This window comes from Podarcis liolepis (assembly GCF_965112155.1).
Source record: "Podarcis liolepis genome assembly, chromosome: 13".
Lineage (NCBI taxonomy): Eukaryota > Metazoa > Chordata > Lepidosauria > Squamata > Lacertidae > Podarcis > Podarcis liolepis.
In genome coordinates this window covers 6,173,505-6,191,969 of record NC_139573.1, presented here as the reverse complement: position 1 = coordinate 6,191,969, position 18,465 = coordinate 6,173,505, and the positions used below count along the sequence as shown (strand labels likewise).

General features: G+C 48.5%; 1 protein-coding gene across 1 annotated transcript; it reads left to right on the top strand.

Moving 5' to 3' along the window:
* Positions 1 to 85: 85 nt before the first annotated feature.
* TSSK4 (testis specific serine kinase 4) lies at positions 86 to 17,213 on the top strand. Its single transcript, XM_083472789.1, has 4 exons — positions 86 to 682; positions 8,480 to 8,694; positions 11,084 to 11,447; positions 16,632 to 17,213. Exons 1-4 carry the CDS (start codon positions 476 to 478, stop codon positions 16,917 to 16,919), a joined length of 1,074 nt encoding a protein of 357 aa, XP_083328915.1. The 5' UTR covers positions 86 to 475; the 3' UTR covers positions 16,920 to 17,213.
* Positions 17,214 to 18,465: the final 1,252 nt, after the last annotated feature.

Here is an 18,465-nt window from a genome sequence, read left to right as displayed (position 1 = left end):
CAGCCAAGGAACCGGAACCCCTGCCGACCAATGGGCGCGAGCGGAATGTTGGGACGTGGCTATGACATCATTGGAATCCCGGGGGGAATCCAGGTTGGTGGAGGGCGGGGGGTCAAGGTGTTGTTGTCGGGGGGCCTGGAAGGCTGGATCTTCTCACCTCCTTTGAAGCTATCGCAAAGAAGGGTGCCAACTTGGATTTGCCCATCCTGGACACAAGTAGGGTGAGATCCACTGGATCTCACCATCATTAAGGCAGAAAAACGTGCCACCCAGTTCCCTTTCAGCTGGGCTGTGCGGTGGGAGAAATTGACCAGCCAGCCTTCCTACACCAGGTTGGGTCTATTGCCTTCCCATTAGACACCGCCGACCTAACAATTATTTGCAGTATTGAGCACCTTCCCCGTAGACCTTGAGCTGAAGCAAGAAGCCACTGGCTGGTTGAAGGAGGTTTGAGGCAGCACACAAGACTTCAATCATGGTTGAACATTCAGCCTCCACGCCCTACGTCTCTGTGATGGACCAGTATGGTTACCAGGTCGGCAAAGTGATCGGCCACGGTTCCTATGGGACCGTCTACGAGGCTTATTTCGCCAAGCAGAAGACGATGGTGGCCATCAAAATCATCTCCAAGAAGAAGGCCTCGGAGGATTACCTCACCAAATTCCTGCCGAGGGAGATACAGGTTGTTATTCTCACGGTGCCGTGTGGATACCCCTTCCAGCCCTGAGCTTTTCCACAGGGCACTTCGCTGTGGGCTCGGGAATGTGTGTTTTGAGCATCCTCGTGACGTCACCCCCATCCAAATGCTGCTCTGAATTTCTTGCTCCCGTTTAATCCAGATTTGCTGTGTCCCTTGGGAAATCTAAGAGATTTGTAGGTTTGTTGTTGTTGTTTAGTCGTTTAGTCATGTCCGACTCTTCGTTGCCCCCTGGACCAGAGCATGCCAGGTACTCCTGTCTTCCACTGCCTCCCGCAGTTTGGTCAAACTCATGCTGGTAGCTTTGACAACACTATCCAACCATCTCGTCCCCTGTCGTCCCCTTCTCCTTGTGCCCTCCATCTTTCCCAACATCAGGGTCTTTTCCAGGGAGTCTTCTCTTCTCATGAGGTGGCCAAAGTCTTGGAGCCTCAGCTTCAGGATCTGTCCTTCCAGTGAGCACTCAGGGCTGATTTCCTTCAGAATGGATCGGTTTGATCTTCTTGCAGTCCATGGGACTCTCAAGAGTCTCCTCCAGCACCAGAACTCAAAAGCATCCATTCTTCGGTGATCAGCCTTCTTTATGGTCCAGCTCTCACTTCCATACATCACTACTGGGAAAACCAGAGCTTTAACTATATGGATCTTTGTTGGCAAGGTGATGTCTCTGCTTTTTAAGATGCTGTCTAGGTTTGCCATCGCCTTTCTCCCAAGAAGCAGGCGTCTTTTAATTTCGTGGCTGCTGTCACCATCTGCAGTGATCATGGAGCCCAAGAAAGTAAAATCTCTCACTGCCTCCATTTCTCCCCCTTCTATTTGCCAGGAGGTGATGGGACCAGTGGCCATGATCTTTGTTTTTTTGATGTTGAGCTTCAAACCATATTTTGCGTTCTTCTCTTCCACCCTCATTAAAAGGTTCTTTAATTCCTCCTCACAAAGAGATTTGTGGCAGGAACAGCAAAATGGCAAATCCAGATTAAACGGGGTGGGCAATATGGGATGGCGTTTTGATGAGGACGTTGTGAAAAATTTGCGCAAGCAGCACCGAGTTATAAATAAACTGCAGGCGGGGAAGACAACCTACTTTTATGGTGACATCTTAGAGTGGTTCCCAAACTTCCTTCCCCATGGACCACTTGAAAACTGAGGAGGGTCTTTCTCACAGACCACATGATTGTTTTCCTACTTCTTGCAGCAGTTGTAATGAGCTGTGTGCTAGATGCAGTATGAATTTTATTGTTATTATTTTATTTCTTATGCATTTCCTATTCTGCTGTACAGTGGTACCTCGGGTTACATACGCTTCAGGTTACATACACTTCAGGTTACAGACTCCGCTAACCCAGAAATAGTGCTTCAGGTTAAGAACTTTGCTTCAGGAGGAGAACAGAAATCGCGCTCCGGCGGCGCAGCAACAGCAGGAGGCCCCATTAGCTAAAGTGGTGCTTCAGGTTAAGAACAGTTTCAGGTTAAATACGGACCTCCAGAACAAATTAAGTACTTAACCTGAGGTACCACTGTATAACCTTTTCAGCCCCCATAGAATTCAAATTGCAACACGAAACAGAGAGATTTAAAAATGCAGTTAAAAATCCATATGAATATTTTCTGCGAGGGCTGTGCCGTCTCCCATCTTCAGCTGCGAAGGCCGCAGATGAGCCACAGAGCACCCAAAGTCCTAAATAAAGTTTGTGGACAACTGGAAGAAGGGCAGAGTTGTGGGCTGCAATTTTGAGGACACATCAGAGGAGTCAAGAGAAGGCAATCTTTTCTCAGTGCTAAATTTCTGTTATCAAGAGAACAGAATAAACCCCAAATTCTTACTAGGGTGAGCCACAGGAGATCTGAAATCAGAAACCCTTCCCAGCTGCCCCTGGCTTCAGTTTCATGTTGACTTTGGGCTTTATGGCTTTGCATATGTTAATTGCCTTTCCCCTTTTGAAGAACAAACATTGCTTATTGACAGATGCTGGGTCCCTTCAATCCTAGAGGTCCCTAAAAGGCTCCGGCTGGATAGTTTTCCATTTGCTGGAGCTATGGGGAAACTGGGCAGCGGAGTCTGAGATCCCGTCTGTGCTGCACATTGTTATAGAACAAACTCGGGTTATTCTTTTGCAACCCAGCTCTGCATCGAGAGATTTCAGTGCCCCTAAGTTTGTTGTCAGTCAAGGGGGAAATGTGTGGAGGTAGGAACCAGTAGAAGGAAAGCAAGGGAGATCTTTGTTTGTCTGTTGCATCACAGCCCCCCTTCCCCCCTTGCAAGGACCCAGAACAAAGGTGTGTAACAGCTTTTACTAGAAATTGCCCAACCCCTTAGCCAAAGACTACCAAAAAGCATCATGCAAGCCTCACAGAAAGAGGCGGTTTGCAACAGAAATCTGAGTGCATGGCTTATCTCCTGTCTGTCAAGATACCTGAAAATGTTTTACTGATGTTCTTTTAAATGACAAACACCCAAGTTTCTGAAACCATTGTCACAGACCTCCCCTATTTGTGCACAAAATGTGCTCTTTTCACTGGATTTCTAAGTGAAAAGAACTTACTGGGAGAGGTTTTTCCAAGATGTTTCCTTCTGCAGAGAAATATTTGGGGTCATTAAGAGTCAATGTGGTTTCTGGAGTGCTCTCCTGTACTATTTCAGACATGTGGGTTACAGTGGTACCTTGTGGTACGCTTCAGGTTACAGACTCCGCTAACCCAGAAATAGTACCTCGGGTTAAGAACTTTGCTTCAAGATGAGATCAGAAATCGTGCTCCGGCGGTGCGGCAGCAGCAGGAGGCCCTATTAGCTAAAGTGGTGCTTCAGGTTAAGAACAGTTTCAGGTTAAGTACAGACCTCTGGAGCGAATTAAGTATGTAACCAGAGGTACCACTGTATGTGTTTATGGATGTGTTTTAGCTTGTGCACTTACGAATGTTTCTGTTTTATTCATGACACCTTAAAATTGTTATAACACAGATAAAGTGGAATCATACCATGGATTTTAAAGTCATGGCTTCTCAACAAAGAATTCTGGGAATTGCATTTTGCTAAGGGGGGCTGAGAATGGTTGGGAGTCTCGGAGCTACAATTCCCAGAGCAGTTTAACAGCTGTTACAGAAAAATCCCGGGTGCGGGGTTGCCCTGTCACCCAGCACGTCGGACAAAGTCCGCGGGTCCTAGCGGAGAAAAATAAGCTCAGCCGGACGCAGGAGCAAGATGCGGAGATCCAAAGTTTATTGCGCAACAGGTTCAAGGCGAGATTGAACCCAGAGAAAGGGGTGACATGAACTTTTAAAGGTTCCCTCCAAGTCCCAGAATACAGTGCAAGAAACGTCATGAATACATTATGTGAAGGTTGGGTTTCACGGGTTACATCATGAATACATTACACACGTCATGAATATATCTAAGAAAGGTGGGGTTGCACTAATTAACATTTCAGATAAGGGAGGGGGAAATATGCAGAGTGGGAGATATGCATAGATAAACACTTCCTGAGTACCGGTGGTAACAAGACAATAGTCCAGAGATATGCATGGTCTGACACCTGGCATTGCCCGGAGGTGCGATCTGAAGGGATTAGAAAGTTCCTGTGTACGTGACTTGTCGTCTCAGGGATTATGGAAGTAGGGAGAGCATCATGGAGTCTAGAGGTAACTGAGTTGAATGGCACTAAGATGGAAAAAATCGGAGTTGTGGTTGATTTTATAGAGATTTTCAAAGTTCCCCGCTTTGCCGGACAAATATACACTGAGGATCAAAAGCGGAAGCAAAGTGGATACATTGTATCCAGGCTTTGACAGTTTTACGAGGTCCGGGGTTTCGGTTCCATTGTTCTCGCCGCGGGGGGCCGTCAGTAGCTTGTCAGGAGGTTAAATGAGGCGTGCAAGGTCCGTGAGCTAGCTCCTGCAGGGCGAATGCAAGGCTGTGATTGGCTAAGGCGCGTCTCGTTTTAGTGAATGGAGATACAATATGGCACGGTCTACTCACGTTAGAAATAGGGCGAGAGAAAGACATAGAAAAGGACAGGGCTTATTCTGCCGATATGAAGATAGGAAAGAGAGCCTTTTATTTATAAGGCAGGGGTATAGTGTGGTGCTTGTGCAACAGTGTGGGGGCTGAGGGTTCCGGGCAGAGCTGGGCACCGTCGAGGTCATTGCCTCGGGCCCCTTTCAGGAAGCGGTGGAGAGGAAGGGTACACCCCCCCCTTCCTCCTTCCGTATCACAGCCAATCCCTCTTCACAGGTGTTATAAGAAAAATACTGCTCCTTTTCCCTTATGGGGTATTCCAGAGCCCGTACAGAGTCCTTAAGTGGGTTCCCTATCGGTAGGAGAAAATAGTGCCAACAAGAGAATGTTGTTACAGTGGTGCCCCGCAAGACGAATGCCTCGCAAGACGGAAAACCCGCTAGACGAAAGGGTTTTCCGTTTTTGAGCTGCTTCGCAAGACGATTTTCCCTATGGGCTTGCTTTGCAAGATGAAAACGTCTTGCGAGTGTTCCGATTTTTTTTCGCTCCCCCCCCCCTTTTTCTAAGCTGCTAATAGCCTTTTAGCCGCTAATCCGCTAAGCCTTTAATAGCCGCTAAGCCTTTAATAGCCGCTAATAGCGCTAATCTGCTAAGCTGCTAATAGGGTTGCTTCGCAAGACGAAAAAACCGCTAGACGAAGAGACTCGCGGAACGGATTAATTTCGTCTTGCGAGGCACCACTGTATTTAGTTGTTTAGTCGTGTCCGACTCTTCGTGACCCCCTGGACCAGAGCACGCCAGGCACTCCTGTCTTCCACTGACTCCCGCCGTTTGGTCAAACTCATGCTGATAGCTTTGAGAACACTGTCCCACCATCTCGTCCTCCGTCGTCCCCTTCTCCTTGTTCCCTCCATCTTTCCCAACATCAGGGTCTTTTCCAGGGAGTCTTGTCTTCTCCTAAGGTGGCCAAAGTCTTGGAGCCTCAGCTTCAGGATCTGTCCTTCCAGTGAGCACTCAGGGCTGATTTCCTTCAGAATGGAGAGGTTTGATCTTCTTGCAGTCCATGGGACTCTCAAGAGTCTCCTCCAGCACCAGAATTCAAAAGGATCCATATTTCAGCGATCAGCCTTCTTTAGGGTCCAGCTCTCACTTCCATACATCACTACTGGGAAAACCATGGCTTTAACTATACAGACCTTGATCTTTATTAAGTGTTGCATTTGAAATTTCCTCCCCTGTAGCTCAAGACCACCCCCCAAAAAATCATACATCAGTGAAGGGGCGATCTACACCAGAAAACCTTTGTGCCAGGATACCTGATAATGGTCACCGATTCCATTTTTCCTGAGCATCCTGGCCATTGCTTTGAGATGGTAAATAGTTTAGTTTCTGAAATCTCTTACATATATTGATAGTTTGCTCAGCTTAACAGATACTGGTACTTCCAGACTGTATTTGCAAAGGGAGGTGTAAGCCCCTGAAGACAACTGAAACGCTTTCCCCATTTCCTTCCTCCTTGCAAGGAAATATTTGAGGTCAATTTGGGAGAGTCAAAATGGCTACAGGGTTGCTCTCCTGTACTGTTTCAGACACTATACTTATGCCTGTGTGTTTGCCTTGTACATTTATGACCATTTATTTTACAGCATATCTTAGGCCTTATAATTCTCATAACAGTGGGAACTCTGGAAATTGTAGGTCTGAGAGGGAAATAGGGTCTTCCAACAATTCTCAGCACCCTTAACATACCACATTTCCCAGGATTCTTTGGGGGAAACCATGAATGATTAAAGGGCTACGAGGCTGCTTTGAATGCATAGGGCAGGCAGGGCTTAAGTGTACGCTACATAGTTTTAAAGCACGCCCCAAATAATTATGGGAAGTGTAGTTTGTTCTGGGTACTGAGATTTCTGAGGTAATCCCTGCTTCCCCTCAGAGAGCTACAATTCTCAAAGTGGTTAAACAATTGATCCCAGGGAACTCTGGGAATCGTAGTTCTGTGAAGGGAGCTACATGTTTCAATCTGTCCGTAACTTTTTCTGCTAATCCATTTCACCAGACGTTGGCACACGATCTGTTCACGGAAAGTCCAGCCTTAGTTTTCTAACATTTGCTGTTTCATTGTCTCATTGCCACCATAAAATATATTACCAGGTCTTTGCCAAGCCACCATAAAATATATTATCAGGTCATTGCTGAGGCAACTTTGAGTTGCTTCCGTCAACAAAAGTATATAAAGCTAATATGGTTGGGCGTCGACATTTTTTACTATAAAACTTCCTGCCTGACCAGCACGGGTGCAACCCCAAGAATAAATGTTGAAACATGCAACTCTGAATCCCCCAAGCGAATAAAGGAATATTTGTACAACCTCAGCAGGCGTAATATAGTTCAGCCTAAAGCTTTGTAGCATAAAAGAAATGTTTCACCAGAACTGGCAGGGGGAGGAGTGAGTGGAAGGGGCACAGTGGTGTCAGATGTGGGCAAATCAATTTCCCCCCATATAACAAAAAGCAAACAACACCACAAAAACAATCCTGTTGTTGTTGTTGTTGTTGTTAGAATTTATATACTGCCCTATACCCGCAGGTCTCAGGGCGGTTTACAGAATAAAATCAAAATATAAAACCACAAAAACAAAAATCAAAAACAATAACAACCTAAACCCCTGTCTCCCATACGACTAGAGATGAAAAACTTCTGGAAATTTTAAAGCCACAAGGGGAAAAAACATCCCCCCCCCCTTAGCACCAACAGCAAATAAAGTTCAGGTCCACCTCAATATTTAAGCTCCATAGAAGGTCTACCCTTTGAGTAGTGCTTGGGGGGGGGGGACAGAAGAAACTGTTTGACATCCAAAATGTTCAGAAACCAAAATGTTGCTTTTGATTGGCTGCAGGAAACTCCTGCAGCCAATCGGAAGCCGCACCGGACATTTGGCTTCTGAAAATCGTTAGCAAACCCGAATCCTCACTTCTGGGTTTCAGTCGTTTGGGAGCCGATTTGTTTGGGAGCCAAGGCGTTTGAGATCCAAGGTCTGACTGTATATTAACATAATCAACCCATATGTCCAAACAGCTATTGAAACAAGGCTGAGGGTTGCAAGATATACATGGAGAAGGCAGACAGATCTTCAGGCCAATGAGTAGTCGATGTTGTTGTTGTTTAGTCGTTTAGTGTCCGACTCTTCGTGACCCCCTGGACCAGAGCACGCCAGGCACTCCTGTCTTCCACTGCCTCCCGCAGTTTGGTCAAACTCATGCTGGCGGCTTCGAGAACACTGTCCCACCATCTCGTCCTCCGTCGTCCCCTTCTCCTTGTGCCCTCAATCTTTCCCAACATCAGGGTCTTTTCCAGGGAGTCTTCTCTTCTCATGAGGTGGCCAAAGTCTTGGGGCCTCAGCTTCAGGATCTGTCCTTCCAGTGAGCACTCAGGGCTGATTTCCTTCAGAATGGAGAGGTTTGATCTTCTTGCAGTCCATGGGACTCTCCAGAGTCTCCTCCAGCACCAGAATTCAAAAGGATCAATTCTTCAGCGATCAGCTTTCTTTATGGTCCAGCTCTCACTTCCATACATCACTACTAGGAAAACCTTAGCTTTAACTATACGGACCTTTGTTGGCAAGGTGGTAGTCGATAGTGGATATTTATTCCTCCAGCCTCATAATATAACTCTTTTTGTGACCATAAAAGTTCACAGGATCCACATCCATTTCCCATCTGTTAGTCCCTCGGTTATAATGCGAACACCTGCATACCTCAAGGGTTTTTCTGAAACAAATTTAATCTGGATCCTTTCCGACAAAGCACATGTTTCACCTTGCCCTCCAGGTGATGAAAACCCTGCGCCACAAATACGTGATCAGTTTCTACCAGGCTATCGAGACCACCTCTCGCCACTACATCATCATGGAGCTGGCACCCTGTGGCGACGTCCTGGAGTGGATCCAGAAATCGGGAGCCTGCTCCGAGGCCCTGGCCGGGAAGTGGTTTTCTCAGCTGTCTCTGGGGATCGCCTATCTGCATGGCAAGGGCATCGTGCACCGGTGAGTAAATGGAGGAAATGGCGATAGGCCAGGAAAAGAGGCAGTCCTTGAAGCTCCCTGTAGAAACAGGTACTTTTAAGACTTGGGCTGTGTAGGCACCAGATCTACTGTTTACATGTCACATTCAAACACACACAGCTGTCTGGTGTTCAGAAGCACTTCCTGTCTGCCTCCTTGGCATAGCTGTCAACTTACAGATTCGAAAATAAGGGACCAGCAGCCTCGAAAATAAGGGATCAGCAGCCAAAATAAGGGATTTTTCCGGGCACAGGTATGTTCAACTTCTGAGCCCCTCCGAGCCAAAGGCAGAAAGCCCAGCCAGCAGCCAAATGAAGCCTCAAGCGGTGGTTCCCAAAGCGCAGCAACCCGGCAAAGGGGATGCAGCAAGGGAAACCACTGTCACCTCTCCGCTGGGAAGCGCTGAGCAAAGGCAAGTCCCCAGGCAATGCGGCCGATTTGATCGGCACAAGGCATGCAAGCTCCACCCCCCAGTCGTTCTCAGACTCCTTATTGGGTGAGCAACGCAGCCAAGCAACACAGTTGGAGCCTCCCTCCTCCCTGGCTGGCAGGGAGGGTGGGAGAGGAGCTGCTTCCTTTGAAACCTGGGAAATTTAAGGGACATCATCAATAAGGGACAGCAGCGGGACACGGCGCTGGGATAAGGGAGTTTCCCGCCAAATAAGGGACGGTTGACAGCTATGCTCCTTGGAGGCTGAGAAGAGCTATCCTGGCTAGTAGCCATCAACAGCCCTCAACTCCTGGCTGGCTCGCCAAATCGTTATAAGAAAAAACTGCTCCCTTTTCCTTATGGGGTACCCAAGAGCCCGTACAGCAGGGGTAGGCAACCTAAGGCCTGTGGGCCAAATAAGGCCCAATCGCCTTATCAATCCAGCTCACGGACGGTTCAGGAATAGGTCTATTTTTACATGAGTAGAATGTGTCCTTTTATTTAAAATGCATCTCTGGGTTATTTGTGGGGCATAGGAATTCGTTCATCCCCCCCCAAAAAAAAAATAGTCTGGCCCACCACATGGTCTGAGGGATAGTAGACCGGCCCATGGTTGAAAAAGGTTGCTGACCCCTGCCGTACAGAGTCCTTATGTGGGTTCTCTATCAGTAGGAGAAAATAACAGGCCAACCAGAGAATTCTGAGAAGCAAAGCAGCTAGTAAGCCTGATCTTTATTAATCTGTTGCAACAGGGTCCTCGCTCACTCCACGCAGGAGGGAGAACACAGAACAAGCCCTTATATATAGACTTTTTAAACTGTCCACCCTGTAGCCCAAGACCACCCCCCCATAACATCATACATACATCACAGAAGGAGGTGGTCTACAGCAGAAATTAGAGAGTGTTGCTTCTCTCCTGTCTGCCACGATACCTGATCATGCCTTACTTGATTGCCTTTTCTGGGTAGCCTGGCCATTCCTTTGAGATGGTAAATACTTAGTTCCTGAATCTCTCATGCATATTAATAACAGATACTTGCCAGACTGTATTTGAAAAGGGAGGTGTAAGCCCCTACAATCAAAAGACAACTGGAAAGCTTTCCGCATTTCCTTCCTCCTTGCAGAGAAATATTTGAGGTCAATTTGGGAGAGTCAAAATGGCGTCAGGATTGTTCTCCTGTACTATTTCAGACACGTGGCTTATATACTTATGCGTTTGCTTTGTACATTTATAAACATTTGTTTTATATCTGAGACCTTAGAATTCTTATAACATCCTTCTTTTTATCTGTCCTGAACATTCAGCTTTGTGCAATGTTCAGGAGTTCTAGCATTGTGGGAGAGGGAGGGAAACTTCCCTCTATGCCCTGCTTAATTTAATAAATGTCTGTCTTCTTTCTTCTCACTTGCTTTTATCCAGCCCTGTTTTGGGGGAAGGAGTAGTCCCCAGAGCTCCAGACTTCCTTTGTAGTGGAATTTCTCCCCCCCCCTCCAAAAAAAATCTCTCTGGTTGTCATTTTCTGAACCTTCTCCAGAAGGTTCTCCAGCCAGTGTGGTGTAGTGGTTAAGAGCGGTAGTCTCGTAATCTGGGGAACTGGGTTCGCGTCTCCGCTCCTCCACGTGCAGCTGCTGGGTGACCTTGGGCTAGTCATACTTCTCTGAAGTCTCTCAGCCCCACTCACCTCACAGAGTGTTTGTTGTGGGGGAGGAAGGGAAGGAGAATGTTAGCCGCTTTGAGACTCCTTCGGGCAGTGATAAAACGGGATATCAAATCCAAACTCCTCTTCTTCTTCTCCAACTTTGCAATATCCTTTCCACACTGGAGTCTGGACCTGGGATTTCCCTATGAGAAAGTCCTGCAGGTTTAACCCACTTCCCCTAAGATCCCCACCCGAATCCCTGTCTCCTTCCTTTTCTCCCTCTGCCCTTTTCCGACCGCAGGGACCTGAAACTCGAGAACCTTCTCCTCGACAAGCGCGAAAACATCAAGATCTCAGACTTTGGCTTCTCCAAGATGGTGTCCACCCAGACACAGCCTCCCCCAACGCCGTCCTACCGCATGATGAGCTGCTTCTCGCACCTGAGCCAGACCTACTGCGGCAGCTTCGCCTACGCTTGCCCCGAGATCTTGCTGGGCCTGCCCTACAACCCATTCCTCTCCGACATCTGGAGCATGGGGGTCATCCTCTACACCTTGGTGGTGGCCCACCTGCCCTTCGACGACACCAACCTCAAGAAGCTGCTGCGGGAGACGCAGAAGGAGGTCAGCTTCCCCAGTCACCTCCAGATCAACGAGGAAATCAAGGTGAGCAGCACGACACCTAGGAGCCACCAGGGGGCGCCGTGCCAATACCACTGAGTGCCACTAGGGACGTGGGTGGCGCTGTGGTCTGAACCACTGAGCCTCTTGGGCTTGACGATCAGAAGGTCGGCGGTTCGAATCCCAGCGACGGGGTGAGCTCCCGTTGCTCGGTCCCAGCTCCTGCCAACCTAGCATGCCAGTGCAAGTAGATACCGTATTTTTCGCTCTATAAGACGCACCAGACCACAAGACACACCTAGTTTTTGGAGGAGGAAAACAAGGGAAAAAATATTCTGAATCTCAGAAGCCAGAACAGCAAGAGGGATCGCTGCGCAGTGAAAGCAGCGATCCCTCTTGCTGTTCTGGCTTCTGGGATAGCTGCGCAGCCTTCATTCACTCCATAAGACACACACACATTTCCCCTTACTTTTTAGGAGGGAAAAAGTGAGTCTTATAGAGCAAAAAATACGGTAAATAGGTAGCACTGCAGTGGGAAGGTAAACGGCATTTCCGTGAGCTCTGATTTCCGTCATGCCAGAAGCGGTTTAGTCCTGCTGGCCACATGACCCAGAAAGCTGTCTGTGAACAAACGCCGGCTCCCTTGGCCTGAAAGCGAGATGAGCACCACAACCCCATAGTCGCCTTTGACTGGACTTAACCATCCAGGGGTCCTTTACCTTTACCTTTACCTACTCATGGGATAACGGTGTGGTGCCCATACCCCAGTAGGGGGTGTTGATGTGGGGGTCCTGTACCCAGACCCTCAGAATCCCCTATGGGGTACTTGTGCAATGGTGCCCATACCCTCAAATACCACTAGGGGGTGCTGCTGCATGGGTGCTACATCAATACCCTCAAAAGCCACTAGGGGGCAGTTGCAGGATAGTGGTGCTTCTACGCCGGCCCCTAAAAAGCTACTCAGAGGTCCTCATGTAAGACGTGGTGTCTCCTCTCCCCTTGCCCTTAACTCACAGCTTCTCCTCCTCCTTGGGCTTTTTTTTTAAAAAAGTTTTTATTATTAAAACAATTCAACATTAATACACACATATTGTGAATATACAAGCATACAAACATACATTTCATACAGTCCTTAAAAGTGTTCAAACATACCTACACTCAATCCCACAGATAATTCCTTTTCCCATCACCATCCACCATCCCTCACCCCACCCTTGTGTTAGACTTCCAATTTACTTAACTGCGATTACTTCCCACTTCTGTTACTTTCTTTCACACACCTTTAACCTAATTTCATGCTTCTTTTTCTATTACACATCATTATCCATCTTATTTATTATTTCAGTATTTAAAACGGAACTTGTTTATTCTAATAGGAGTTCTGATTTTTCAATATGGTTTTGCAAGTACAGTGGTGCCCCGCAAGACGAATGCCTCGCAAGAAGGAAAACCCGCTAGATGAAAGGGTTTTCTGTTTTGGAGGTGCTTCGCAAAACAAATTTCCTATGGGCTTGCTTCGCAAGACGAAAATGTCTTGCGAGTTCCTGTGGGCTTCCCCCCCCTTTTTCCCAAGCCGCTAAGCCGCTTAACAGCTGATCCGCTAAGCCGCTAATCAGCTGATCTGCTAAGCCGCTAAGCCGCTTATCAGCTGATCCGCTAAGCCCACTAAGCCGCTAATAACGCTAATCCGCTAATGGGCTTGCTTCGCAAGACGAAAAAACCGCAAGACGAAGAGACTCGCGGAACGGATTCTTTTCGTCTTGAGAGGCACCACTGTATCCTTTAAACGCCTTCCAGTCCCTGTCTATCTTCTCTTTTGAGATCTCCTCCTCGGGCTTTTAACTGGGTTGGAACAGTCAGAAATCCAACAGGTGCGGTTTTTCCAGCCAGTGCCATTCACATGCCAGCCTGGCTGCAGCGCCGATACTCTCGAGTGCAGCAGGCGTACTTACTGTGAGGCTGGCCCTGCATCAACGTCTCCACCCACCCAGCACCCTGAGGCTGTGTCATGGGGGTGGCAGGAATGCCAGCTACACCCTGGCTGATCACCTGGTTCCTCCGAGCAAAGAGAGGAGCTGTTCCCCGACTCTCATGGCGCCTTCCTCCTGGAGCCTTCCTTCTCCTGACTTCAGCAGCTTCCAACGATTGGCAAGACACGACTGACCAAGGAGGTGGGCACCCAGCTCCTGGGAGTTCAGAAGAGGGCGAAAAACACTAGCCGCATGCAGAGTTGGGGGTTCTTTCCCGCCCACGGCAGAGGTCCAAATTTATCGGGGCTCCTCACCAATTTGGGGTGGCATTGTTGACTCTTGCGGGCTGCAGCAGGAGAAATATTTCACCCAGATCTGAGGAAACAAGCTCTAAACCCAGATGCCACTGTAAATCAGTTAGAACAGGAGTCCTCAAACTTTTTTAACTGGAGGCCAGTTCACTGTCCCTCAGACACTGTTGGGAGCCAGACTAATTTGAAAAAAATAATAATGAATGAATTCCTATGCACGCTGCACACATTTTATTTGTAGTGCACAAAAACAGGAAAAACAAGACAATATTTAAATTGAAGAATGATTTTAATCAACATAAACTTGGAGCCTAAGCTTCAGGATCTGTCCTTCCAGTGAGCACTCAGGGCTGATTTCCTTCAGAATGGAGAGGTTGGATCTTCTCGTAGTCCATGGGACTCTCAAGAGTCTCCTCCAGCACCATAATTCAAAAGCACCCATTCTTCGGCCATCAGCCTTCTTTATGGTCCAGCTCTCACTTCCATACATCACTACTGGGAAAACCAGAGCTTTAACTATACAGACCTTTGCGGACAAGGTGATGCCTCTTTTTAAGATGCTGTCTAGGTTTGTCATTGCTTTTCTTGCAAGAAGCAGTTGTCTTTTAATTTCGTGACTGCTTTCACCATCTGCAGTGATCATGGAGCCCAAGAAAGTAAATTAGAGGTGTAATTTTTTGCAGAGGGCTCCTGCTGCTCTGCTGCCCTAGTTTCCCATAACCCTGAGCAGGGCTGGGGAAGTTGTGGCCAAACAGATCATCGTAAAGGCTACAACAGCCGGCTGCCCCAAGGCCTTTGGCCACACTGGAAGGAGATGATTGGATATGGAGTCCAAGAAGACCTGGCAGGGCACATCTTTCCTCCTACCCCAGATCTAGCGAAGGCCTCTTTACAGACGCCTCCTGCGACACACAAGGGAATAATCCGAAACCGAAAGCAAACCTGCTTTTCCACTTTGGAACAATTGTTTTCACCCAGTTGCAAATTCAGTTGCTTAATCGGGTGCCTCTCGTACAGTGAAGATCTTTTTAGTTGTGAGAGAGCGCACTACAATTCCCTGAATTCCCCAGGAAGAGATTCGTGCTTAAAAGCAGCTCCAAGGAATCGTGTCTCTGTGAAGGGGATAGGGGTCTCCTAGCAACTCTCGGCACCAGTGCTGGGTTTACGTATAAGCTAAATAAGCTATAGCTTAGGGCCCCACTCTCTTGGGGGCCCCCAAAAAATCTAAAGGAGGAAAAAACTGGATGTACATTTCCAAAATATAAGATTAAAAACAAATAAAATAAAACCTATCCACAGCAACAGTGTTTTGTGTTGTGTAGGCTCCTATGATGTAAGTCACGGGCCCCGCCTGCTCGCCTGCTCCCTAAAATATCACTGGTTTGCTCCTTTCTATATATAGGGTGCCTACATTCTGCATGGACTGGTTGCAGGGCAACATGGGCAAATGGTTTTAGATACCTATGAGGTCCATAAATTACCATATAGCATATATTCTCATGGAACTTTGAAGTGTCAGGCATAGCCCTAATGGCTTTAGCCCAAACGTAGCAGAGTTTTCCTGCACAGCGAAGAAGCTAGTTGAGGTGGAAATGACTAGTCAGCTAGACTCAAAATAACTATTTACAGGATTTATTAAAAGGGGAAGAAAAAAAAAAACCAGCAGAGTTTCTGCATACAAAGCAAAGCAAATAAATCCTTTCTTTCTCTCTCTCTCTTAACCATACACAGCACTTCCACTCCTTCAACACACCTAACACCAAACTGTGCTAGCATTCCTAGGTAACATATTCAACCCAAAAACCAGCGACAATTTATTGACAAAGGACAGCTGGACATATAAAGGGTCCCGTTACCTTCAGCAGCTGAGGGCCTCATTGAACCTAAATCCGGCCCTGCTCAGCACCCATAACAAACTAGAGTTCCCACGAGCTTTTTTTGGAGGGGGGGAGTTATGGCTGTTTAAAGTGGAGTGACACTGCTTTAGAGGTGTAATCCATGAAGGAACTGTGCACTTCTGAATTTGCCCTTGGAAAAGGTTTTGTGGATGGCTACCAGCCATGACGGGACGTGGGTGGTGCTGTGGGTTAAACCACAGAGCCTAGGGGCTCGAATCCCCGCGACGGGGTGAGCTCCCGTTGCTCCTGCCAACCTAGCAGTTCGAAAGCACCTCAAAGTGCAAGTAGATAAATAGGTACCACTCCGGCAGGAAGGTAGACGGCGTTTCGTGCGCTGCTCTGGTTCGCCAGAAGCGGCTTAGTCATGCTGGCCACATGACCCGGAAGCTGGACGCCGGCTCCCTCGGCCAATAAAGCGAGATGAGCGCCGCAACCCCAGAGTCGGCCACGACTGGACCTCATGGTCAGGGGTCCCTTTACCTTACCAGCCATGACGGGACGCGGGTGGTGCTGTGGGTTAAACCACAGAGCCTAGGGGTTCGAATCCCCATGACAGGGTGAGCTCCCATTGCTCGGTCCCTGCTCCTGCCAACCTAGCAGTTCGAAAGCACGTCAAAGTGCAAGTAGATAAATAGGTACTGCTCTGGCGGGAAGGTAAACGGCGTTTCTGTGCACTGCTCTGGTTCGCCAGAAGCGGCTTAGTCATGCTGGCCACGACCCGGAAGCTGTACGCTGGCTCCCTCGGCCAATAAAGCGAGATGAGCACCACAACCCCAGAGTCAGCCACGACTGGACCTCATGGTCAGGGGTCCCTTTACCTTTTACCAGCCTTGATGGCTGGGCTCGGCCTCCGCAGCCGTGTTTCTGAGCGTCAGTTGCTGGGAACTGCAGGAGAGGAGAGGGCCCTTGTGTTCGAATCCTGCTCGTAGGTTTCCCACCCCCCCCCCCGGGAGAACAGGCAGGCGGATTTAGCCGGGTGGTTGCTCTGATCCAAAGCCGCTTCCTTCGTAGCGGTTAAACTGGGACGGCCTGTCTCTCTCGCCCCTGCAGGAGCTGGTCCACCGCATCCTGCGCCCAGCTTCCAAGCGTCTGAACATCCTGGAGGTGCTCAAAGTCCCTTGGGTCCTCAAGTTCCTGGCTGAGAAGCCGACCACCGAGATCAAGGCCCTGGAAGCGATCTGCGGACCCCGGGCAGCCGACACCAGCAAGAACGCCACCACGGCCAGCACCACCAAGTCCCGCTCCCTCACCTTCGTGCCAGACAAAAAGAAGGCCGCCAGCCGGACCCGGAGCACCGGGCAGATCAAGGGGACGAAGACCCAGGAAAAGCCCACCTGAAGGAGGGGAGACATCTTGGAATGAGGGATGGGAGGAAATCTCAGACTGGAGCCTCTCACCTGCAGTGACCGGGCGATATTTTCTTTGGGGGGGGCAAAAGTCCAGGGGGGTGGGTGGTCTAGGGTGTGCACAGGGACTGTAGGGGGGAAAAGGAGGGCAGGGAACAGCCAGAAATAGCGTCACTGCCCCTTCTCTTCATCAGGTCTAAAGGAACAAAAGCAGCAGGAGGTTTCGGAAAATGACGTTTGGGTGCCATCTCTGAAATGCGAGATTAAAACCGAAAACAGAACAGTCCTTTGGGGTTTCGCAGAAGTGAATTTGGGAAGGTGCTTAACGGACCTTTACGCTCATCCTTTCGCTGGGATTTCTTCTTTTATTAACGCGCACTCACAAAACAAACCATGAACCACCATATACAGTGGTACCTCAGGTTAAGAACCGTTCTGGAGGTCCGTTCTTAAGCTGAAACTGTTCTTAAGCCGAGGTACCACTTTAGCTCATAGCTGTCAACTTTCCCCTTTTCTTGCGAGGAATCCTCTTTGGAATAAGGGAATTTCCCTTTTAAAAAGGGAAACGTTGACAGCTATGCTTTAGCTAATGGGGCCTCCCCCTGCCACAGGAGACATTACAATACAGTGTTACCTTGGGTTAAGAACTTAATTCATTTTGGAGGTCTGTTCTTAACCTTAAACGGTTCTTAACCTGAGGTACCACTTTAGCTAATGGGGCCTCCCACTGCTGCCACACAATTTCTGTTCTCATCCTGAAGCAAAGTTCTTAACCCGAGGTACTATTTCTGGGTTAGCAGAGTCTGTGACCTGAAGCTTCTGTAACCTGAGGTACCACTGTATATACCACATTTTTCGCTCTATAAGACGCAGCAGACCACAAGACACACCTAGTTTTTGGAGGAGGAAAACAAGAAAAAAAATATTCTGAATCCCAGAAGCCAGAACAGCAAGAGGGATCGCTGCGCAGTGAAAGCAGCAATCCCTCTTGCTGTTCTGGCTTCTGGGGTAGCTGCGCAGCCTGCATTCGCTCCATAAGACGCAGACACATTTCCCCTTACTTTTTAGGAGGGAAAAAGTGAGTCTTATAGAGCAAAAAATACGGTACTTTCCCTGGGGTTATTGAGCGAAAAGGCTGCCATTCTTGATTTCGCAGAATGGTAGCTCTGGAAGGGACCCAGAGTGTCATCTAGTCCAATCCCCTGCGACGCAGGAATCTCAACTAGATCCCTCCACGACAGAATCTCAACTAGATCCCTCCAACCTCTTGCTTAAAAACCTCCAAGGAAGGAGAGTCCGCTAGCTTCCAAGGGAGACCATTTCACTGTTGAACCGCTCTTCCCGTGAGAAAATTCTTCCTGATGTTTAGCTGGAATCAGTGGTGTAGCAGAGTTTGCCAGCCTCCAGGGCACAGAGGGTGAAGAGAGCCTGCTGTGCTAGCCCAGGCCTTGCCACTGCCGCCCCTGGAGCGCCCCGCTTCCGGGAACAAAGTGGGGTTACGCTGTGCTGCCAGGCAGCCCACATGGGGGGGGGGGGAA